Source organism: Pleurodeles waltl, chromosome 7 (assembly GCF_031143425.1).
Source record: "Pleurodeles waltl isolate 20211129_DDA chromosome 7, aPleWal1.hap1.20221129, whole genome shotgun sequence".
NCBI classification, from domain to species: domain Eukaryota; kingdom Metazoa; phylum Chordata; class Amphibia; order Caudata; family Salamandridae; genus Pleurodeles; species Pleurodeles waltl.
The window spans coordinates 1,116,132,491-1,116,157,086 of record NC_090446.1 but is presented as its reverse complement, the minus strand read 5'-3'; the positions used below and the strand labels follow the sequence as shown (position 1 = coordinate 1,116,157,086).

Here is a 24,596-nt window from a genome sequence, read left to right as displayed (position 1 = left end):
GGGTTTCTTCTTTCCCATTCTCTGCATTGTGTGACCATTCCTTCGAAGTGTCAACTTGCAGAAAGAGACAATAATGAGTGGACGGTGGCCCAAACAGAAATGTGAATTGATTTTAGAATACACTTCAGCTGAGCTCATGCTTCCTATATGTAACATTGTGAACTGCAATTAAGGTACAGGTCATTTTATTTCGTAAAAATATTCCATGCAGCAGAGGGTGTTTAGAAAAACAATTATTCTAAAGCCAACGTTTTTGCTTTAGAAGTAGGTGGGACAGATCTTTCATCCCAGTACTCTGCGAACTGGCTTTGGACCCTGAATTCAGCTAGTGGCTCTCACCAGAGTGACAGTTAGGGGAATACAGAAATAAAACCAATATCTGCTGCTTTGCACTAATTCAGTAAACTTTCGAGCCACCACTCCTCACTGACAGCCTCCTACGGGAAAGTGAAAAGAAACCATACATATGATTTTGCATACCTTCACCGTATGCAAGTGCGCTGTTATTAATACAGACATCTGGCAGGCATCTCAGAAAATGCATGCAGAACTTTTAAATCTTAGTAGCCTAAAGATGGCTTCTCCTGCAGGGCTGTGCTTTACAAGTGACTTCATTCATTCAACCATTCATGCTTTGGTTTGGTTTCTTTATTATCCTCCCACTACCATCCCTTGTGTGCACAACACCAAAATGTGCAAGACTTATCAGTGGCACGTAAATGACTCTGGGGCATGGGCACTTGTGGCACAGAATGTATGTGGTTGAAGCAGCATAAACCCGGCGCCCCCTCACCCTCTCTCCTCCTATCGGAGTTACAGTCTGGTGTATTGTCAATCGGAATAAAGCGATAGTGGTGCTACGGGGTTCCAGAAATCCTTGACTCTGGTGAACAGGGCATTTGGCTGAGTTAACAGATTTTAATTAGGAAACGGATTTATGTCGACTGCATAGCCTTTGGCAAGATTCTAGAACTGAGAGCTTTCAGATTCATTAGTACTGTTCCCGTTAATTTGTCCCTCTTCTTTATTTCAGTGTGCTAATTCCTCACTCTCCTGTCACCTTTCCAATTATGTTGTTAGTTGTGATTTAGCCAGCGCCAAGAAGTTCAGCAAAAGAGCTTTTTATAAAACATAACATAATATAACATAACATTGTTCCAAGTGATCTTCCATCCAGTCCCTCCTGACCTTCCTGTTCCTCCTAATTTGTTACGACTGCAGGAGCTTCCTTCCTTGCCCTGGATATTTTGCTTCCATTTCTTCACCCCACGTTTATGAGCTTTTCTGACTGCTCCCTCACACTCCCCAGCGTTTCTCGTTCCGCCTCTCCATTGTGCATTTCATTAACACTTCCTTCCGCTGTGCCTTGCTGTCCTTTGGCCTAGCAGCCTCCCTTCTCCTGTGTTGCTTACCCATACTCTCATTCCAAGTGGGCCATGTCTCCCCTTTGCCTTGGCAGGCTCTTCCCCTTGCAGAGCCCTTCTCTCTTGGTTATGTACTTTCTCATAATCTCTTACAACCCTGACGTCCATGCTGACTCTGTGTTTGGGTGTGGTCCTTCGTATCTTGGCCCCCAACCTCCTACCTTTCAGCAAACTCTGGTGCCAACGTGTGTGGATGTAAATGAGCTGGTCCTTTCTCTTTTTCCAGGTAGAGGTTGGAGATGGGTGCAGCTGCAACATTGGCTTTGATGCTATCCTGGGTGGTGAGCAGTGCTGCTGTCTTCATGGATACCTTATTGCCAAATCCTGTTGGCCCTGAGGTAAATGTGGCCCTCGTGTTCGGTGGTTCCTCCTACCAGCTGCAGATACGTGGCCACCTCACGTCCGAGAGCTTCCTGGACCTTCCCCTAGAAGTGAATCCCATCACTGTCATTGTTAATGACACCAACCCTGGCACGCTGCTCACCCGGATGTGCCAGGTTCTTTCTAGCACCCGGCTGCACGGCATCATCTTTGAGGACAATGTGGGCACCGAGGCAGTGGCGCAGATCCTGGACTTCATCTCTTCGCAGACTGCTGTGCCGATCATCAGCATCAGCGGAGGCTCAGCAGTGGTGCTCAGCCCCAAGGTGAGCTTTTCCTCTTCGTAGTCCCTATATTCAGAGCGCGCCCCAGGACAATGATAGTATCCGGTGGAAAGGACATACGGAAGTGGGCTCCTCCATCATTATAATTAGACTTTCCAGTTTTATGGTATTTATGTTTTAACATATCTGTTTGTATTCATCCACATTTGTTTTTGGCCATCATAGTGATATTTATTAATAATTATCTAGTGTTTTGAGAATAAATGGAGTCGTAAAGTGGTATTTTCTACATTTATTTAACTGATAAACATGCACTCCTACTTTGATGCCTGTCTCATTTTCGCACATTACGTAGACAAATATAACAAAATACTAAAGCAATAGGTAAATATGTCAAAGTATATTCCATACAAATATATGTTAACACATGCCTGTATTTACAGAAATCTCATCCTATTTTGGTTAATTCCTCATGATGTCTATCTGCTCAGCTGGTGGACTGGAATTTAGGAAGGGCAGTATGTAGAGTCACTCACAAAAAGCATAATTTTCTATATTTTGCCTCTTTTAAAAATAAATACAAACTAGTAACATTGTTTTCTGTTTGTATGTATCTGTAAAAATCAGTAAGAATAGAAAAAGGAGAATCTTAATTACAATCAAGTCAAACAAAAAGCATTTATTCTTCCTCTGCCACTAAACTTTACAATCTCATGAAATCAGTCTTTACACCCCATCTGCCAAGTGCCTGGACAGTTCAGGGGCCCCCTTTAGGCCCCCTGCACCTGTTCTCTGCCAGACTTTTCATGGAGATTACGATCTCGGCCAGGCCACCAGGATCATGGATCCTGGCAGTGCTGACAGTTCAGCCAGGGTTTTGATGTGGAGGTCGGACCGCTTCAATACCAGCGGTCCTGACCCCCACCACTAGGGTGGCTGTCTGAAGACTGCCACACTCGTTATGAGGTCCTCATTCTCGTATGCTTCCTTGGGTCCTCCATGGCCAGTCTAACACACTTTTGCTTATTCACAAAATGTCACTAAATGTTGGTCATATCAACTCAGTTGTCTATTAACAATCTCAAATATAATGCCTAGAACGCACAGATTTGCAAAACTTTGACACAATACCATAAACTCATCCTGGAATACATACCCAAACTCACTAAACCTCAATAAACCTCCCATGCACAATCTCTAGCTGGCCTTACCAGCATTCAAAACTTGCGACATGAAGATCTGATCACAACAGATGTCAGCAGTGAGTATTAAATGCAATGCTATGTTATTGTTGTAAAATTTAAATAATTCTTACTGGGAGTTTGATGTCATGAAGGTGTCCCTCCCTATTACAAATGACGGCTCATGAAGGGAATGTCGGCTCCTTTTAGGTCCCTTTTTAAGACTCTCGCTCTTAACTGGGATGTCCTGCTTGGAAGGCTCTCTCCTTAGTTAGAAGCTGTTGTTGTGTCTTTCATTCCATCTGCCATCTCTCCTCGAAGAGAAAATTATTTTTTTATTGGGATTTTCGCAGTATGATGAGTCTCTGCGTTTGACTCTTATTTGTCTGTTTTTTCAGATTTTTACACAAAGCTACTGATGAAAACTGGCTTTTGGTATTCATTTTCTTAGAAAATGTGATGGATTGAGTGTCTCACATTGCTGTAAAGCATGGCTCGGAGACCAACAGCTGTATAAGAAAGGAGCCACAACGTGATAATGGCTTAAACAGCTGCAGATGTGCACGTGCTAGTACAAGCATGCGAATATTTTCAGATGAGAATAATATTTGACTATATATGGCTACTTAATTCCCTATAAACGCTGTGACTGTATGTTGTTTCGGTAAGCATACTGGCTGCAACATTATTTTTTCAATACCCAAAAATGCATTTGGGTAAATGGCAATAAAATAAGGAAAAATAAATATGGGTTTAGCCGGAAAGTTCTAACATATAAATGCCATAAAACCAGGAGCCCTAATTGTAAAGGTGAATATGCTCAAAATTAGAGAGCAGTTTCCCTTCACTGAAGATGTTTCTCTCCATCCAGGATCTCTCTGTAGGGGAGCAGCAAGTCTCATTTACAGCAGCGGGTAGCGTGCTCTCTTTTTAAACCATCTCTGGCGCAATGTGGGTGGAGTTTCTTAGCATAGACTCTGAGAGAAGGAGCTACTGTCGCCTGAAGGGCCCTCAGCAAAACAGGAAGAGACCATGAGAAGGTTCACAGTGCAATTGTACAGGATTCGGCATTCCTCAGCCAAACGCTGGAAAAAGGCCTTGTGTGGTGGGTCATTGAGTTGAATTTTTAACCACGGCCTGTTTTTTTCCCTTTCACAGGAGCCGGGATCCGCATTCCTGCAGCTCGGTGCCTCCATCGAACAACAGATCCAGGTAATTTTTAAAGTACTGGAAGAATATGACTGGGGCTCCTTTGCGGTCATCACCAGCCTGTACCCAGGATACACCTTCTTCCTGGACATCATACGCTCCTTCGTTGAGGTAAGCTACTTCGGCTGGGAACTGCAGGACATACTGACCTTCGAGATGACCCCAGACACCAGTGCCTCCAAAACCCAAAGGCTTCTGCAACACCTGGATGCTCAGGTGATGATTGTCTACTGCTCGAGGGAGGAGGCTGATTACCTCTTTCTGGTGGCCAAGGAAGCTGGCCTTATTGGGCCAGGATACATATGGATTGTGCCAAGCCTGACTGTTGGAGCCACTGACCTCCCACCCCCCTCGTTCCCCGTTGGTCTCATCAGTGTGTCGACAGATAGTTGGAAGTTGACGCTGAGGCAGAAGGTGCGTGACGGGGTGGCCATCATCACTACTGGTGCCAAGCGCTACTACCGGAACCACGGCACACTTCCTGAAGTGAGCCAGGACTGCAGCAGCTCTACTGGGGTCACAGGCAATACTTCCTTCTACAGGTAAGCGAGCATGTGACTCTGATTGACTTAGTGGGAAATGTGGAGCCCTCTAGACAGGTTTTTGCAACTGTGACACCAAAGTAAGTCATACGTCAGGCTTTTGATCCTGAGCACCAATTATAAAAGAAAAACATGGGTGGTGGACGTGACATTCACGCTTTGACCGCAGATGACAATATATATTTGAACCTCTGTCTCATCCTTATCCCTCAACAGTTTCTCATTGACGCTGTCTCTGCATCAACCCTGTCATCTCTCCAAAAACCTAACTTTGATATGTGGCTGAATCTGCCCACTGTAACTGTCCCCCGGAAGCACAGGCCTACCTCACAATCTCCAGATTTCTTTATAGCTCGGACCACTTTAGCATTGCCGCCCCAATGTAGCACTTGTCACTTTGGGGCAGTGCCCATTTTCATTCTAATGTATATGTTTGAGATGCTGCATTGTGGGCAGTGGTGAAGTCGCAGTTCAACAGTGTTAGTTCCTAAAGTAAGGAATTGCTATGCTCCGTTATGCAGAGCTCTCTCTTTCATGAATAAAACGTGGAATAAGACACGAGATGAGGCCTAGCAAGATGAGACCATTGAGTGTACTGATTTCAATGACCGTTTTGATAAACCTTGCATAGCATCTAACAGAAGTTGCTTTTACAGTGCGCTTGTCAGATGTACTACCTTGGTCGCATCTCAAATGCAAATTAGCACAACATATGTAGACGATTTAAAGATAGTTTCATACAGGGCAACATGCCCATTAAGTAGGATTTGCAGATCATGCATATTAATGAGTCAGGGCTCCTTCTGTGAATGCTACTGAATGGCTACACATGACGCGTATTAGGTCAGAGATACATGAAACTCAGTGGGATGACCCTATGGCAATTAGAGGTTACTGGGTTCTGATAGTGACAAATGGAGTCCTTCACTGCTGGTGTCCTGGGCCCACCGTACTTTGGTATTCCAAATTCAATTTTGAATCTTGCGTTTGACAGCACTACTTAATACTACTAAGCCCTACTAATTAATATAAGGTCTTAAAATGCGTCATCAATGTAGAAAATAAATGCCATCTGTTAGAAATGGGGTCTTTTGTTGGCAGTCAGGTTACCCCCTGTCCAAGCAAGGACCCTCACTCTAGTCAGGGTAAGTCACACACAATCCAAATTATCCGGTGCCCACCCTCTGGTAGCTTGGCACTGAGCAGTCAGGCTTAACTTAGAAGGCAATGTGTAAAGTATTTGTGCAATAAATCATACAATAACACAATATAGTACCACAAAAATACACCACACAGTGTTTAGAAAAATATATAATATTTATCTGGGTATTTGCAGGTCAAAACTACAAAAGATGCAACATGAAATTGTAGAGATATCACTGAAAAGTGATATAAAGTGTCTTAAGTCTTTAAAAAGCAAACAAAGTCTCTTTCAAGCACAAAGTACCTGGTTTGGAGTGGAAAATCTCCGCAAAGGGCCGCAGAGGAGGAGCTGTGTGGAAAAATGGTGTTTGCGTCGGTTTCGCCCCTTCACACACGGACTTGCATCATTATTTTTCACGCGGGGAAGACGTGTGTTGTTATCCGGCGCGCGGAGAGGTCTCCTTTGTGGGTCGCGGGATTCCCAGATGTCCCGTGGTCTGTGCGTGGAATCCTGGGCTTGTTATCCGGCTGCGCGTCATTCCGGTGGGCTGTGCGTGGAATTTTCTCCCTCACAGCAGGTGTTGCGTCGATTTCCTCTCTGGAAGTCGGGCGGCGTTGTCCAGACAGGCCGTACGTCGAAGTTCCGGTCGCACCGCAGGCGTCGCATCGATCTTTTCCTTGCGGGGTCGAGTGACGACTTTCCGGATCAGCGTGCGGATGAATTTTCCACCGCAGAGCAATCTGTGCGTCACATTGTTCGGTGCACAAGGAGTCCAGTTGAAAGATGGAAGTCTTTTTGGTCCTGAGACTTCAGGGAACAGGAGGCAAGCTCTATCCAAGCCCTTGGAGAGCACTTCTGCAGCAAGGCAAGAGTTCAGCAAGGCAGCAGTCCTTTGTAGAAAGCAGTCAGGTGAGTCCTTTGAGCAGCCAGGCAGTTCTTCTTGGCAGAATGCAGGTTCTGGTTCAGGTTTCTTGTCCAGCAAGTGTCTGAGGTGGTAGAGCAGAGGCCCTGTTTTATACCCAAATGTGCCTTTGAAGTGGGGGAGACTTCAAGGAGTGGCTTAGAAGTGCACCAGGTCCCCTTTCAGTTCAATCCTGTCTGCCAGGGTCCCAGTAGGGGGTGTGGCAGTCCTTTGTGTGAGAGCTCGCCCTCCACCCTCCCAGCCCTGGAAGACCCATTCAAAATGCAGATGTATGCAAGTGAGGCTGAGTACCCTGTGTTTGGGGTGTGCCTGAGTGAATGCACAAGGAGCTGTCAACTAGACCCAGCCAGACGTGGATTGTAAGGCACAGAAAGATTTAAGTGCAAAGAAATGCTCACTTTCTACAAGAGGCATTTCTACTAGAATAGTAATATTAAATCCAACTTCACCAGTCAGCAGGATTTTGTATTACCATTCTGGCCATACTAAATATGACCTTCCTACTCCTTTCAGATCAGCAGCTACCACTTCAATAATGTATGAGGGCAGCCCCAATGTTAGCCTATGAAGGGAGCAGGCCTCACAGTAGTGTAAAAACGAATTCAGGAGCTTGGCACTACCAGGACACGTAAACTACACAGGTACATGTCCTGCCTTTCACCCACCCAGCACCCCTGCTCTAGCGGTTACCTTGGGCACATATTAGAGGTGACTTATATGTAGAGAAAGGGGAGGTTTAGGCTTGGCAAGTACTTTTAAATGCCAAGTCGAGGTGACAGTGAAACTGCACACACAGGCCTTGCAATGGCAGGCCTGAGACAAGGTAAAGGGGCTACTTAAGTGGGTGGCACAACCAGTGCTGCAGGCCCACTAGTAGCATTTAATCTACAGGCCCTAGGCACATATAGTGCACATTACTAGGGACTTATAAGTAAATTAAATAGTCCAATCAGGTATGATCCAAGGTTACCATGTTTAAAGGGAGAGAGCATATGCACTTTAGCACTGGTTAGCAGTGGTAAAGTGCGCAGAGTCTAAAAGCCAGCAAAAACAGTGTCCAAAAAGTGGAGGGAGGCAGGCAAAAAGTTAGGGGTGACCACCCTAAGGCATGTCAGGTCTAACACCATCATAGTAAATGTCCCCTAGCACAAAGAAAATGATATAAGCAATATGTCCCCAGATTAACATGATATAATGTTCAAATAGCAGTTTTAGTACATGGTGTAAAGACAGTCATCTTGTTAATTTTGTTGCCAACCTTCATTTGAGACCTCCAGAAAAAAATATAGATCTGGGGTCTGAGGGGCTAACTCAGTTCTCAAACCAGCGATGTGCAAATTGCACAAAGACTGGTTTGCAAACTGGGTGTAATTTGTAATGCCGCCTAAATAATATTAATGAGAAATTGGGTTACTGGTTGAGGGGTGTGAAACTCTACTCAAGCAACAACCACTATCCTCGTTAGGGTGAACAATAAGAAGTCCCGAAATTAACCTGTGCTTTACCATCTGGTAGCTTGGCATAAGAGCAGCCAGGCTTAACTTGGAGGAAATGTGTAAAGTCCTTATGCAGCACTCAAACAGTAATAAAGTGAAACACAACACAAGAAAAAAACAACACCATTCTAGAGAAATAGAGCAATCATTAATGAATAAAATGATACTAAAACAACAAAAATCCAATCAGTAGAACCAGAGTTATGTAGTTTAAAATGTTTTAGGTAAAGCAGGGCATCGGAAGCAAATAGCTACAATTACAGTTACCTGGTCGAGCTGGACCGGAACAAAGTTACGTTAGGTTCAGGCCGGCTGTGATGGAGCACAGGCTGGGCACAGGACCAAATCTGGCCCTCTGAGATAGTACCTTGCGTCCTTAGAATAAAGATGCGAACTCCACCTTGGCCTGCACTGTGCTTCATAAAGGAGCAGTTGAGTAGGGGCTGGGATGTGCGGCCCTGTATCGATATAAATCGAGTTTTCAAAGCCGCCATTCAGGAGCTGCGGTGCTGGTGTCGAGACACATTGCACTGCGTCAGGTCAATGAAGTCACCGGTCCAGTGCTGTGTTGCAAGGCTTGTGTCAAACGGTGTTGCACTGGGTAGAGTTTGGTGAAGCCGCTGATCAGGAGCTGTGATGCAAGGTCCAGCATCATGGTGCAGCATGCTGTATCAGTTCCAAGGAAGCCGCTTGTCTGGAACTTGTTTTGCAAGGGCTTGCATCCAGACACTCCATGCTGCATCGATTCTGATGAGCCCGCCAATCAGGAGTGTTAGACCTGGCATCCTTGGCGTGGTCTCCCCTGTCTTTTTTGCCTCTGCTTCCCATGTTTTCACTGACTGTGTGCTGGACTCTGTTTTTTATGTTTTCGATACTCTTGCCACTTTACCAGTGCTAAAGTACAAGTGCTTCTGTGTAAATTATATGTGTAATTGGCTTTTCCATGATTGACATATTGATTTACTAGTAAGTCCCTAGTAAAGTGCCCTAGAGGTGGCAGGCCTGTTAATCAAATGCTACTAGTGGGCCTGCAGCACTGATTGTGCCACCACATGAGTAGCCCTGTAAACATGTCTCAGACCTGCCACTGCAGTGTCTGTGTGTGCAGTCGTGCACTGCCAATTCGACCTGGCAAGTGTACCCACTTGTCAGGCATAAACTTTCCCTTTATATACATGTAGGACACCCCTAAAGTAAGCCCTAGGTAGCTCCTTTGGCAGGGTGCAGTATATATTAAAGGTGGGACATGTACTGATGTGTTTTACATGTCCTAATAGTGAAATACTGCCAAATTCGTTTTTCACTGTTGCAAGGCCTAGTTTTCAAATAGGTTAACATGGGGGCTGTCTTTAACCCCTTCGCTGCCAGGCCTTTTCCCCCTCTGGTGCCAGGCCTTTTTTTGGTTATTTGGGGCAGTTTGTGCTTAGGCCCTCATAACGTTTTATCCACATAAGCTACTCATGCCAAATTTACATACTTTTTTCCCCAACATCCTAGGGATTCTAGAGGTACCCAGAGTTTGTGGGTTCCCCTGAAGGAGACCAAGAAATTAGCCAAAATACAGCAATTCTTTTTAAACAAATGGTAAAAATGGACTGCAGAAGAAGGCTTGTGGTTTTTTCCCTGAAAATGGCATCAACAAAGGGCTTGTGGTGCTAAAATCACCATCTTCACAGCTTTCAGGAACAGGCAGACTTAAATCAGAAAACCACATTTTTCAACACGATTTTGGCATTTTACTGGGACAGACCCCATTTGTACTATTATTTCTGCTTTTAGCCTTCTTCAAGTTAGTGACAGAAATGGGCATGAAACCAATGCTGGATCCCAGAAAGCTGAACATTTTTAAAAAGTAGACAAAATTCTGAATTCATCAAGGGGTCATTTGTGTAGATCCTCCAAGGTTTTCCTACAGAAAATAACAGCTGAAATGAAAAAAAAAATTAGAAATTGAGGTGAAAAAACCCAGCTATTTTTCTCCACGTTTTACTCTGTAACTTTTTCCTGCGATGTCAGATTTTTTAAAGCAATATACCGTTACTTCAGCTGGACTCATCTGGTTGCGGGAATATAGAGGGCTTGTAGGTTCACCAATAAATGAGCTGCACCTTACAATGGGTTTTCATTCTATACCGGGTATACAGCAATTCATTTGCTGAAATATAAAAAATGAAAAATAGGTATCAAGAAAACCTTTGTATTTCCAAAATGGCCACAAGATAAGGTGTTGAGAAGCAGTGGTTATTTGCACATCTCTGAATTCCAGGGGTGCCCATACTAGCATGTGAATTACAGGGCATTTCTCAAATAGACGTCTTTTTTACACACTGTCTTACATTTGAAGGAAAAAATGTAGAGAAAGACAAGGGGCAATAACACTTGTTTTGCTATTCTGTATTCCCCCATGTCTGCCGATAAAAATGGTACCTCACTTGCGTGGGTAGGCCTAGCGCCCGCGACAGGAAAAGCCCCAAAACACAATGTGGACACATCACATTTTCTCAAAGAAAACAGAGCTGTTTTATGCAAAGTGCCTAGCTGTGGATTTGGGCCTCTAGCTCAGCAGGCACCTAGGGAAACCTAGCAAACCTGCGCAGTTTTGAAAACTAGACACCTAGGGCAATCCAAGATGGGGTGACTTGTGGGGCTCTGGCCAGGTTCTGTTACCCAGAATCCTTTGCAAACCTCACAATTTGGCCAAAAAACACTGTTTCCTCTCATTTCGGTGACAGAAAGTTCTGGAATCAGAGAGGAGCCACAAATTTCCTTCCGCCCAGCGTTCCCCCATGTCTCCCGATACAAATGGTGCCTCACTTGTAGGGGTAGGCCTATCGCCCGTGACAGGAAAAGCCCCAAAACACAAACGTGGACACATCACATTTTCACGAAGAAAACAGAGCTGTTTTTTGCAAAGCGCCTACCTGTGGATTTTGGCCTCTAGCTCAGCCGGCACCTAGGGAAACCTATGAAACCTGCGCAGTTTTGAAAACTAGACACCTAGGGGAATCCAAGATGGGGATGACTTGTGGGGCTCTGACCAGGTTCTGTTACCCAGAATCCTTTGCAAACCTCAACATTTGGCTAAAAAAACACTTTTTCCTCTCATTTCGGTGACAGGAATTTCTGGAATCAGAGAGGAGCCACACATTTCCTTCCACCCAGGGTTCCCCCAAGTATCCCAATAAAAATGGTACATGTATATATTGCCTGTAGGTTCATCAAGAATCCTAGGTACACAGAGCCAGTAAATGAGCTGGACTTTGCAATGGTTTTTCATTGTATACCGGGTAGACAGCAATTCATTTGGTGAAATATAAAGACTGAAAAATAGGTATCAAGGAAACATTTGTATTTCCAAAATGGGCACAAGATAAGGTGTTGAGAAGCAAAGGTTATTTGCACGTCTCTGAACTCTGGGGTCCCCATACTAGCTTGTGAAATACAGGGCATTTCTCAAATAGATGTCCTTTTCACACACTGTCTTACATTTGGAAGGAGAAAATGCAGAGAAAGACAAGGGGCAATAACACTTGTTCTGCTATTCTGTGTACCCCCAAGTCTCCCGATAAAAATGGTACCTCAATTACATGGGTAGACCTAATGCCTGCCACAGGAAACAACATGGACACATCACATTTTCCCAAAGAAAACAGAGCTGTTTTTTGCAAAGTGCCTAGCTGTGGATTTTGGTCTCTAGCTCAGCCGGCACCTAGGGAAACCTACCAAACCTGTAGATTTTTTAAAACTAGGCACCTAGGGGAATCTAAGATGGGGTGACTTCTGGGGCTCTCACCAGGTTCTGTTACCCAGAATCCTTTGCAAACCTCAAAATGTGGCTAAAAAACACTTTCCCCTCACATTTCGTTGACAGAAAGTTCTGGAATCTGAGGGGAGGTGATAGAGCGTTTCCAGCCTAACAATTTACCTGTAGTTGGACGCTCTTGGGTCGATGAATCTTTTGACCAAGTGGGACTCTCCTTACTCGGGAGTAATCAATCAAAATCAACAATCAATAATCAATAACGAACATAAGCAATTCCCCGATCAACATAACACTTCACAATTAATCCAGAATACATTTCGGCGAAACCATGACCTTTCGGTCATGAATAATCACACCAGTTTATGCAAAGTTAATGAATTTATTTCCCTATATTAACAAAGCTAGCACAATGTAGATGTGTCTCAACACCAAATGATATATGTAAATGAACATTAATAGCTGTCCATAACGACGAAACAGATGCAATCTATGCAGCATTTGAATAATAATGCCTTCGATAATAGCAACACAAACCACTAAAACTATAATCTGTAATGAGCTAATTGCATACATTTAGTCAGCATAACAAGGTCTCAAATTGCATCGTGCATCAAATGAATCCTCATCTAACCTCAAATTAGCATCAGCATGTGGGACTTCATGCAAAAACAATTTAGCAACATTAATTTGGAAAACTCCTAACTAAGGCTCTTATCAAAATCAGCAGTTGGTTACCTAAAAAGAAACACAATGCAATTGTACAATTTTCCTTTCATATTTACCAAATTCAATCAGCATTCAAGGAAGTCTTCGTCTCACAGGTACCGGCTTCCATCGGCATGGGACGGGACAAAGGGGCAGGGTGGACGAGGCAATTGCCTCTCAGCGGCAAAGGGACAAAACTATTACTTCATGCAAAGGGACCAATTAAAGTTAAAGTCTCTAGGGCGAGAATTAATTAAAGTCTCTTTCTCTCGATTAGAGAAAGCATCAAAGTCTCTTTCAAAATGGCGTCGAACATCAAAGATGACGAATGGCTGCTGGGTGCAATGGCTACTTTCCTCTCGTGCACCTGGTTTTTATAGACAACAGTTCAAATCCAGTAGGGTCTTCCATTGGAGGGTTCATAGGTTAGCTTCAAATTGTCCAATCAAAAACAACAGTTCTCAAGCTTTTACCTAAGCATACATTATCCTTGGAGTCGGGAACGTAAGTTGCAACATATTTTACCAATTAACTCACTTTCAGAGCGTCCATTGTCTGCACCTGCAGATTGACCTTGGAGTGGAAAAGAAGATGCCAGGCTGGCACGAAACCTTAAAGATAAGCATGTGAACGGTCTCACTGGAAAAGTACAGCTTCAAGCAAGAATACACGTTTATTAGCACATTGGAAAAATACGAGCATCTAAACCGTGAGACACGGCAGCTAGGCCAAAGCCTCCACTAAAGTTATGCTAAGCTAAAGCATTTCTACCAAGCAAATCATGGCACACGTTTACGATTATATCAAACTAGTACAATTCTAATACATCACGTTATATGAAGCACGCTTATAAATGTTGGCAAACTACTCTGAGGGCACATTTGTCCCCGTACAATCTTATTTAGTTCGATTAAAGTCACACTTGATTATTGCAGCACTACGTTTAAGCACTAATAAATGTAAAACCTTCATTTCAGCTTCATCAATCCCTCCTCTGATGACTACTTGTCATCACACAAAACCATTCCCACAAATTTTATTCCATTAAAATTCTGTCAGTTCTCTCTGCCTTTTAGTTCCCCTTGTTCTTGCTTTGTATTCTTCTGCCATTCTTTTCATCATTTTCTCTTCCTTCCTTCTTTTAATTCTTTCCATTATCATTATTATTCCCCTTTTTATTCCCCAAATTCCAAAGATGCAAATTAGTACTATTAGAATTCCCTGTATTATTTTTAGCAAGATTCCATTCCAAATGCCACCAAGCCAATTTCCCACTGAAGCAAGTCCCTTTCCAACTTTCTCCCACACTCCTGGTTCTTTCAATTCCTTCAAATCTCCACTCTCTTTTGTTAGGTTAGCAAGCATTGTTTTAATCTTTGCACTGTTATCTGGAATATACGTGCAACAGTGTCGTGCACCAAGCATTTTGCAAACGCCGCCATCCTTTGCTAAAAGAATGTCTAAGGCAAGCCTGTTTTGAAGAGTCATAGCTCTTTCCGCTGCAAGTTCAGCGTCCATCAGGATTATAGCACCTGAAAACTTTGTCAACATGTTATCCACTATAGTAGACAACTTTCTTATTTTGATGGAATTCAACACAACTCCCAATGAAGGAATCATGGCTCCAAATATATCTCCTACCACAGCAGCTGCGGTCTCTCTTTTCTGGATACGATGAGATCCAGATGTCTTTGGAATCACCGATAGGTCATCCAGTTGATAAACCTTTGGGAACACTATACCCAAATAACATCTCCCCCACCATCCCTTTGGAAGACGATAATAGGCATTATGCCCACAAATGTAATATACACCTGGTATGACAGGGTCAAGTCCGTTCAGCATGAATGTCCATTTGGCCTTAAAGATAAACGTATGTTTGCACTCACTCGCTCCTACGAAAATGTTATCATAATAAGATTCACCTCGATATATACAAAACTTCCCTATATGCCAAGCATCTAAAGCTATTCTCCCTTGTGTTCTTATTGCGGCAAAAGCATAATTATCTACTGAAGTCCTCTTATGTAGCTCTTTTTCTAATTTCGCATTCATGTGTGCCCTTCTATCATCTGTGCGATCTAAAAAGCTTATTTCTACTGCAGAGAGGGAGCAGGTAAGGTTCTCCCTATGAGCGTGAGCTGTTTCAAAAGGTTGCATTGGCTCGAAAAATTCCCTCATTATTTTAGCATCCCAATCTTTAGCAATCTGGCTAAGCTGCGTGATTATAGGAACATATGCAAAGGTAACATCATAATTTGAGTAAAAATACTGTATGTTTGTTTGACCATAAAATCTAGAAGTTACTATACTACATGTAATCCCATATGTAAGAGGCATGTGATGATAAGTCACCCCTTCCGTTACCGATGTCGGTATCTGTGTACACACATAACAATCTTTCGCATCCATAGTCTCAACATATTCTGTTAGCAAGCGATAGAAAACATTATACGAAAGCTCCTTTTTATCATGCAAGTGTCTCTCATCTAATTCTAGTCTTTTTAGTGCAGTTAGTTCAGTGACAGTAACAGGAGCAAAAGTAGAAGCATCAATTTTCTCATTCTCACCCTTACCATGCATTCCAAGCACTATTGCCATTATTATTAGTACACATGCAATTACCAAGCCTATACACGCATATTTACAATATTTCTTTCTACTGTTTTGCGTCATGATCTGTATAGAATCAGAGAGCTAGAAGCACCTATAAAAGAAACGATTTAGCAATTCAGTTACAAAGCTGAACGAGCGCAATGTTCACACAGTCTTCTTCAGGAGCCAAGTCACTTATCGGTTAGCAGCATTTGTCTCAATTCGGCAATGACTCAGTCTCAATTCGGCAATAACTCAGTCTCAATTCGGCAATAACTCAGTCTTTTTTTTTTTTGTTTTTTTTTTTTCAAAGTTCAATAACTCACTCACTCACTCTCTCTTTTTTTTTTTTTTTTTCAGTTGGCGCGTTGTCTCAAATCGTGTTTAAGAGTCAATCAGGTTTTCAAAGTCTTATCAAGTTAGCAAATGTCTCATCCGGTTTAGCAATGTCTCAGCTGGTTGTATCACGTTATATTATAGCAAGCAATGTCATTTACCAGCTTTTCAATCAACAGTGTCCATAAAACTTTTCTTTTCTATTGGTATCTCTTCTTCTTCCTTCTCGAGGCTGAGAGATACAAATTCGTCAGTCCAATCGTCATGGACTACGTATGCCCATTCTGGACCGGAATATCTCCTGTTCGGTATCCTTTTCCTCTTCAATTTTGCATCTCTCTTTGACTCTGCCTCACTGGTACTTTCCTCTTTGGCCAAGTCTTTTCCTTCACTTGAGGTTGGTACCACGACAGACACTTCTTTTCTTTTCTCTTTCACTCTTGGCCCTTCGTCATTCAATTTTTCTCTAGTTCCTAATTTTACTGGCGATCTACTTTGTCTTTTCTTTGCACCGTGTCCATTTGATGGACCTGCGATCTCTTCTGAAGAAGTTTGAATAGTTTGGTTCTGTTCTGCCTTGTCCCCTTGTTCTGGGGAGACAATCATGTTTTCCTTTTCTTTTTCTGTACCGTCTGCTTCTGGGAAAGCCCTCCTCTGATCAGGCTCTCCTGCTTTTTCACTTCTTTCGAGCCCTTTGCCACCGTTACTTTCTTCAGGCTCTTTGTCACTTTCAGCTGCTTCAGGCTCTTTGTTGCCTTCAGCTTCTTCGTCGCTGTCTGAGGTTTCTCCTTGGTCTTCCCCAAGTGAATCTGTTTCTTCGTCTTCAGAGAATATTTCTCTCTCGACTATTTCTGCCTGTTCGCTTCTAGTTCTGTTTTGCTCTGTCTCAGCGCTCGGCACTTTGTTATCAGGTACTGGCAGTTTCAGCGCTTCAACTTCCTCATCTGTGGGGCACAACACTTTCTTTGTGTGACTGGCGTGAATCCAGTTGGGAACCCCCGCACACTTTACAGCGGTAGTGGTCGTCAGGATCACTTGGAAAGGGCCTTTCCAACGGGGTTCCAGACACGACTTCCTCACGTGCTTCTTTATCACGACCCAGTCACCTGCTTTCAGTGTGTGTCCTGGACCTTGGATCGGTGGCAAGGTGGTTGCTTCCACCTGGTGAGAGAAAGAGCGAACCACGTCAGCCAGACCTTTGCAGTAGTCTAACACCATATCATCTGTAATATTCAAAAGCGCGTTTGCGGGAACTGCAGGAAGTCTCATGGCCCTGCCCATGAGAATTTCGTGCGGGGACAGTCCAGTCTTTCTGTCAGGGGTGTTTCTCATTGACATTAACACCAAAGGCAATGCGTCAGGCCATTTCAAATTTGTTGATGCACATATTTTCGCCATTCTTGATTTCAGTGTACCATTCATTTGCTCCACCAGTCCTGATGCTTCAGGGCGATAGCTACAATGCAGTTTTTGCTCAATGTTCAGCGCTGCGCAAAGTAACTTTATCACCTCGTTATTGAAGTGACTTCCCCTATCTGATTCTAAAGAGATCGGGAATCCGAAACGTGGTATCAACTCCCTCAACAATAGTTTTGCAACTGTAAGGCTGTCATTTCTACATGTGGGGTATGCTTCAATCCAGTGACTAAAAATGCACACAATCACCAACACATACTTCAGACCTCCATGCACAGGCATCTCAATAAAGTCCATCTGCATCCTGCTGAACGGGCCACTTGCCCTGCCAATGTGGCTCGCGTTCACAACTGTTCCTTTTCCTGGGTTCATCTGCTGACAAATGACACAACAATGGCAAACTGCTTCTGCAGCTTGACGAAATCTGGGGTTAAACCAATCAGTTTTGAACAATCTTATCATGGCATCTCTCCCTAGGTGAGCTTGCCCATGATAGAACCGCGCTAGCTGCGATAAGAGACAATTTGGTAAAACATATTTTCCCTCATTGGAAACCCATAACTCATCTGGTCTCTGTGTACATTGTGATTTAATCCAGGAAGCCTTTTCATCCTCCCTGACACTATTCTGTAATGTTTTTAGTTTGTCCATTGTATCCACGACCTTTAAAGCAAATGCTTCAGCTGGTTCAAGCTCTGGCTCGCTTATTGAATTCCATTCATCCCTGAGCAATATACAGTTCAAGGCACAAAATCTTGCGACTTGATCCGCATATGCGTTTCCCAAGGAAACATAGTCCTGTCCTTTTGTATGAGCACTGCACTTTACCACTGCAATTTCGGCTGGCATTTGAATGGCGTGTAACAATTCCCTTATTCTTTCCCCGTTTTTCACTGGGGACCCTGAAGAAGTCAGAAAACCTCTCTGTGACCATAGTTGCCCAAAGTCGTGAACAATTCCAAACCCATACTGACTATCAGTGTAAATGGTAACTTTCATCAATGCGGACAGTTGGCATGCTCTTGTGAGGGCTACAAGCTCTGCTACTTGTGCAGAATATACTCCTTGAAGCCAGGACGCTTCCAAGACACCTGTTACAGTACATACAGCATATCCTGCTTTCAAGATTCCCATTGCATCTCTTAAACATGACCCATCAACAAAAACAATTTGGTCATTTTCATCAAGCTTAGTATCTTTGATGTCAGGTCGGGGTTTTGTGCAAAATTCAGTCACCTGAAGGCAGTCATGCTCGACGTCTTCAGCGTTCTCAATTTCAGCATTTTCACCGGGAAGCAAGGTTGCTGGATTCAACGTAGTGCACCTTTTCAGCTGCACATTCGGTGAGCCCAGAATTATTGTTTCATACCTTGTGACTCTTGCTCCAGTCATGTGTTGTGTTCGGGAGCCGGTCAAAAGTATCTCAACTGGGTGAGGGACCATGACTGTTAATGGATGTCCCATCACTATTCCTTCACTCTGAGTGAGGCTGATACCAACTGCTGCTACGGCGCGCAAACACCCTGGAAGTGCTGCTGCGACCGGATCCAAAGTAGCTGAAAAATACGCTACTGGTCTGTTTACGCCACCATGGGCTTGGGTCAAGACAGACAGAGAACATGCATCACGTTCATGACAAAACAATGTGAAAGGCTTTGTGTAATCAGGCATACCTAAAGCTGGAGCCCTGCACATGCATTCTTTCAATTCAACAAAAGCATCCATCTCATCTCCTTTCAGCTCAATTTCATCCAAGGCATCCTTCTGGGTCAATTTCAGTAAAGGCTTTGCTAGAGTCGAGAAGTTGGGAATCCACTGGCGACAGTAGCTCACCATCCCCAAAAACTTCCTCACCTCCCTCCTTGTCTTTGGTGGACTCATTTGAAGTACACTTGTTATTCTTTCCTTCATTATTCTCCGTGACCCTTTCTCTATTTGGTGACCCAAGTATTTCACTTTCTTCTGATAGAACTGCAACTTTGAAGGAGACACCTTGTGTCCATTCCTTCCCAAATGGTTCAGTAGGGCAATGGTATCGGCTGTGCAGCCACTTTCTGTCTTAGCTGCAATCAGTAAGTCATCAATGTACTGTACTAGGACTGACTCGAATGGCAATTCTAACGCTTCCAAGTCTTTCTTTAGTATCTGATTGAAAATTGACGGTGACTCAGAAAGCCCTTGAGGAATTCGACACCAACTGTAAACTCTGTCTAAGAATTTGAAACAAAAGAGAAATTGGCTGTCCTCATGAAGAGGCACTGAAAAGAATGCTTGTGACAAGTCGATGACTGAGAACCACTCGGCATCGCAAGGGACTTGGAACATTATCACAGCTGGATTCGGTACTACAGGGCAGCATTTGACTATGATGTCATTTATTTTCCTCAAGTCCTGCACAATTCGGACCTTCCCACTCGGCTTTATCAGTCCCATGATTGGTGAATTACATGGACTGCTCAACACTTCTTTCAGTACTCCCTGTTTTACGAACTCGTCAATTAGTTGGGCGACTTTCATGAGGGTATCTTGTGCCATGTGGTATTGTGGGGTCTGGGGAAAGGTTGCATTGGGTTTTACTGTCACTTTCACTGGTTCCACTCCTTTCACCAATCCCACCTCCTTTCCTGTCATATCCCATACTTCTTTTCCGACTGTTTCCCGTAATTCAGCTGGAATATCTTCTTCAGTTAACATCGGAAGAAGGTTAATCAGATGATATTTTTCATCGACAACTTCCATCTCGTCCCCTTCTACACTGTCCTCCTCTTCCCCATCACTGCTCGTCTGAATTCTGATTCCATCGTACGAACACATAATCGAACATCCCAATTTGCACAATAGGTCTCTCCCTAACAGTGCTATCGGGCTTGAGCCACAGACCACAAAATTATGTAACCCTTGGTAGTTACCAATGCTGATTGGTACTGGATCCGTGATTGGGTTCGTCAGGTACCTGTTTGCTACTCCCACCACTTGAACTGTTCTCCCTGAGAGGGGCAAATTTGGTACTTCAATGCTCCTAACAGTTGAACGTGTGGCTCCTGTGTCCGCCAAGAATGAAACACGATGACCCATAACTTTTCCCTCCACATATGGACCCTTCTGATCAACTTCCAAGGATGCTGCAAGCACACAATTTCCCTCCTCATCTGAACTTTCACTCTCCCATACATTGTTTATTCCACTCTCACTGTGTAATGGGAACTGTTGTACTGTGCCGTTTGTACTCATCACCTGACTCGAGACCTGTGGAGGAACCATCACTTGCTGCTGACTCATTGGTGCCAAAGGTATTTGCATTTGCTGATTAGGTACCATGGGTAACTGCTGTTGCATTGGCTGCATTTGCGTCATCTGCATACGGGGCATCTGCATCTGCTGCGGCTGCATAGGCTGTAATCCTTGCAGCTGATTTATGGTCTGAAAATTTGGGTTTGGACCTCTCATTTTCGGTCCCCTCATTGTCTGAAATGCATTGACATCATTGTTTTGCTGACCAACACCTGCACCTTCCTGCACCACCATTGGGCACTCGCGTTTCCAATGACCGACAATTCCGCGCACGTGACACGGCATCACCTTTTTCATTGCCTGTACAACATTTGGAGTCACAACAGTGTTCAAATCCGGACCATTATTTACAAAACCTCCTCTGCCTCTGCCTCTCACCTGTGGCTGAAACACCATATTTCCCTGCAGCTGCGGCTGCGGCTGCGGTATCTGCTGTTGGAACCCTTGCAACCCTTGCAAACCTTTCTGAGCTGCTTTAAGCTGCATCATCATCACCTTCTCTTTCAACCTTTTCTGTTTCACCTCAATCTCGTCACTACAGTATTTCGCATAATTCAACACCTCATCAATAGGTTTCGACTGCCAACAAATCAAATGCGTCTTTATCATCTGACTTATCTCTGGTCTCAGCCCTTCCACAAATCTAAACACAAAATGAAGCATGTCCTTCGCCTCTATTGTTTCCGTGCCACTGTAGTTCTTGAACGCCTTCAACAACCTCTCATAGTAACCATGAATCGACTCTTTAGCCTCTTGGGCAGTTCGATCAATCTTCTGCCAATCCACATTTTTCGCGGCAACCTTCGTCTTCAAATGCTCAATCGCCTTGTGGTACAAGCTCATCACCATAGGTGATGGTGCACCCGTATCCCTGTCTCTCTCTGGTTCACTTGTCGGCCAACCTACAGCTCTTTTGCATTCCTCCCACAAATCTGCCGGAACCACAATCTCAAAGAGGGTGTTCAGGTCTTCCCAAAGACATTTTGCAAGCTTCACAAACCTATCAGTCTGTTGATACCATTCAATCGGTTTCTCTCTCAGTTTGGGAAAATCATCCGTAAAGGATTGAATGTCGCTTCTGTGCCACGGTACATGTATCAATTTTCCCCCTGCTGTCTCCCTCATTGGTAACATGGTTACTGCATCACTACTCTGTTGTCTTTTCTCCTTGTGTTCTGGGACACTGTCTTTCTTCTTTTCCTTTTTCTTTTCCCATTTATCTAAGCACCTCCACACTTGTGCACTCTGCAGCAATTCTCTAAGGTGCGTCTTCATGCCTGCTGACCTCATGTGTTCAAAGTCTGTGGTCCCGAAATCCAATCTATAGCTCCTGCTCAAGTGTTTTGTCTTGTCTATCTCAATCCCGTTTTTGTCAGCTATTTCTTGCAACCTTCTGTGTACCTTGTTCACTTCTCTCGTAATCCTGGGACATAGATACCTCAGCTCTTCTTCCGAGTAGGACTCTAGCCTATTCACACCCATAGTCCCTTCCACCAACTCTTCTGCTTCCATGCTCAACCTTACCCTATTCAGGTAGTCTTCCCCCTTCCCACTTGTTGAGCTTTGTGTGGAATTCAGACTGTTGAACCACTGTGTTAGCTGTTGCGCATTCAACCCCATTAGTGTAGCATTCACATCGACCGCCATTGATGGATGCGGCAACTTTTCAGTGCTCGATGATAGCGGTATCATCAGTGGGGGACTCGACCTCACCACTGTTGACTGAGCACATATGGGACTAAACTCCATCAAAGACCCAGATCCAGTTGGCTGAGCCACTATCGGAGTTGTCTCTGGAGTGTTTTCTATGCACCTCCTTTCCGTCCCATTCTGCAGCATTGATCCTTGACTGCTCATACCTGCGTTAGGCTGAACGTACAAAGGTACCGGAGGACCTACAGTAATGGGTAGGGTTATCGCATCTGGGTTCTGTCCATTCCCCAGGTTCTGAGGCATGTTCATTCCCACACCATGGGTCATCATTGCCGGCATGCCCATCTGACTCCCCGTCATCTGAGCATGTGCTGTCCCCCCCTGCATCTGCTTTTGAGGCATCAAAAACTGAGTTGATTCAGCTTGTGCCAATGTTGGGTTGCAACCATTCTGTACTCCCATTACGGTTGGATCTAGAATCATTCCCGTACTGTTATCACTGCTGTAGTACCTTGGGACCTGCGGCTGATAATTTTCTGCTGGTTTCAATATAGGCACATCTGGATATATTCTCCTAACCTGCGGTATCTGCGGGGTGAACAGTAAACTCGGGTCCTTAGATCCTGATGGCGTTTCTGAATTCGGAGTTTCATTATTCTGTACCGGTGCCGGAGGGGCAGAACTGGTACTTGGACCTTGTCCACTCTCTGCATAAGGCGGTGGACGGTCGTTCAGCAATTGCATGATGAACTCCTCATCATCTGACTCATCTTCTCTATCTTTGGAACACCTCCTGTTTGTCTTACAGGTAGCTTTCTTGCCTGTCGCCTCTTCTTCCTTAGCAATTGCGGGGAACAATTTTATCCCCTGCAATACATCTGTCCTCCACACCTTCTATGCATTGTCCCACCTAGCGTCCGCTAGTGTCTTTTCTACCTTTCTCATCCTGGTCTCGAACTTCTTTTGCTGTTGCTGTCTAGCCATTAGTTCCCAAATCGCTAGAGCCTCAAACTGTGCTGGCCTTGGAGGTACCTTCATGTCGTACATCGCAAATCTCAAATTCTCTAGTATTCTTATATTGAATGTCCCATGGATCGGGAACGCTACGCTCCCATGTTTCTCTGTCAGCTTGTGCCATTGCTTTAGCCAAAGGCACGGAGCTACCCCTTTTTCCTCCATTACAATGTAAGCTGGTGTACCTTCGGGTGGCGTCTCCTCTCCTACGCTCGCTTTAATGTAAGACTCTCCCTTCATCGCACTCTTTAATGCTTTAAAAAATTTCATTTTCTCGTCTTTTATTTCACAAAATATGTAATCAATAGGGTGACTTTAATTCCCGGAATACTCTTCGCTTGCCTTTCCCCTTCCAATCGAGCCTCACGGACTGCGTCCAATCCGTGCGCGACCCTTCTCTGCAACCAACCTATCCCAGCGCGGCTCCTAGTGACGTCACACTCACACACACTGCGGCTGACAAAGCCTCACGGCTTGTCCTCCTTCACTCAGCTCCTCTCGTAACAACTTCTAGCATGTATCGCGAGCAACCAAAAAAAAATATAAAACAGATCTGTCGGTTTACTACAGGAAGGGTAACACAATCGCTTCAGGACCTTAGGGATTTTTCACTAGCCTCGGCAGTTATTCCATCTTTCTCGGTCCCCACTTTCGCAAGCAAATCTGACCCGCAGACCTACTCTCAACTTCTCAATGATCTATTCTAGTGCACTTAGAATTTGTCAAAGCCCGAAGTCGAAGTTTCTTTCACTCCCTTAACACACGTACCGACTCGTTGACCACGCCCGATCAACCTATTAAACAGACCAGACCACAACATAAAACAAGTGTCTCATACACTTTTCAACATACTCCGGAGTCTCTTGACCTCGCAGGGCCCGTCTCAACAACAACAACCACGTGGACCTTTTTCTGCACAAAGCGCCACACGCACATGAAGTTCGACGACTTCCCTACTCTCATACTCGGAGTCGCACCTCCGCTATTCTCTATGAAGTTCGACGACTTCTCTACTCCTACACCCGGAGTCGCACCTCCACTATTCTCTAAAATCCTCGCAACCTTTTCACACACTCTGCGGCAATAAGCTGTGCAAGCGCAAAACCCTAACTTCACTCATACCATCACTAGTACCGCCAACGCCGATTCCACACCTCCATTCTCTCCATTCGCAAGCTCCGAGATCCCGGGAAAGTCGCGGGGGACTTAGCCCATCATCATTCTCTCAATCTGTTTTATCCAAGAAAAATCTAATTCAACTTCTCGAGTGGGGTCTCAAAGGGCGTAACCGTTAATTCCA

General features: G+C 44.3%; 1 protein-coding gene across 1 annotated transcript in view; it reads left to right on the top strand.

Annotated features, from left to right (window-relative positions):
- Positions 1 to 1,656: 1,656 nt before the first annotated feature.
- The window catches only part of GRIN2C (glutamate ionotropic receptor NMDA type subunit 2C), a 305,458-nt gene continuing 282,518 nt past the window's right edge, over positions 1,657 to 24,596 (top strand). Inside the window, exons 1-2 of the mRNA XM_069200091.1 lie at positions 1,657 to 2,071; positions 4,369 to 4,961. Coding sequence (XP_069056192.1) covers positions 1,664 to 2,071; positions 4,369 to 4,961 — 1,001 coding nt within the window. The 5' untranslated portion in view covers positions 1,657 to 1,663. The remainder of the gene's footprint in view (positions 2,072 to 4,368; positions 4,962 to 24,596) is intronic.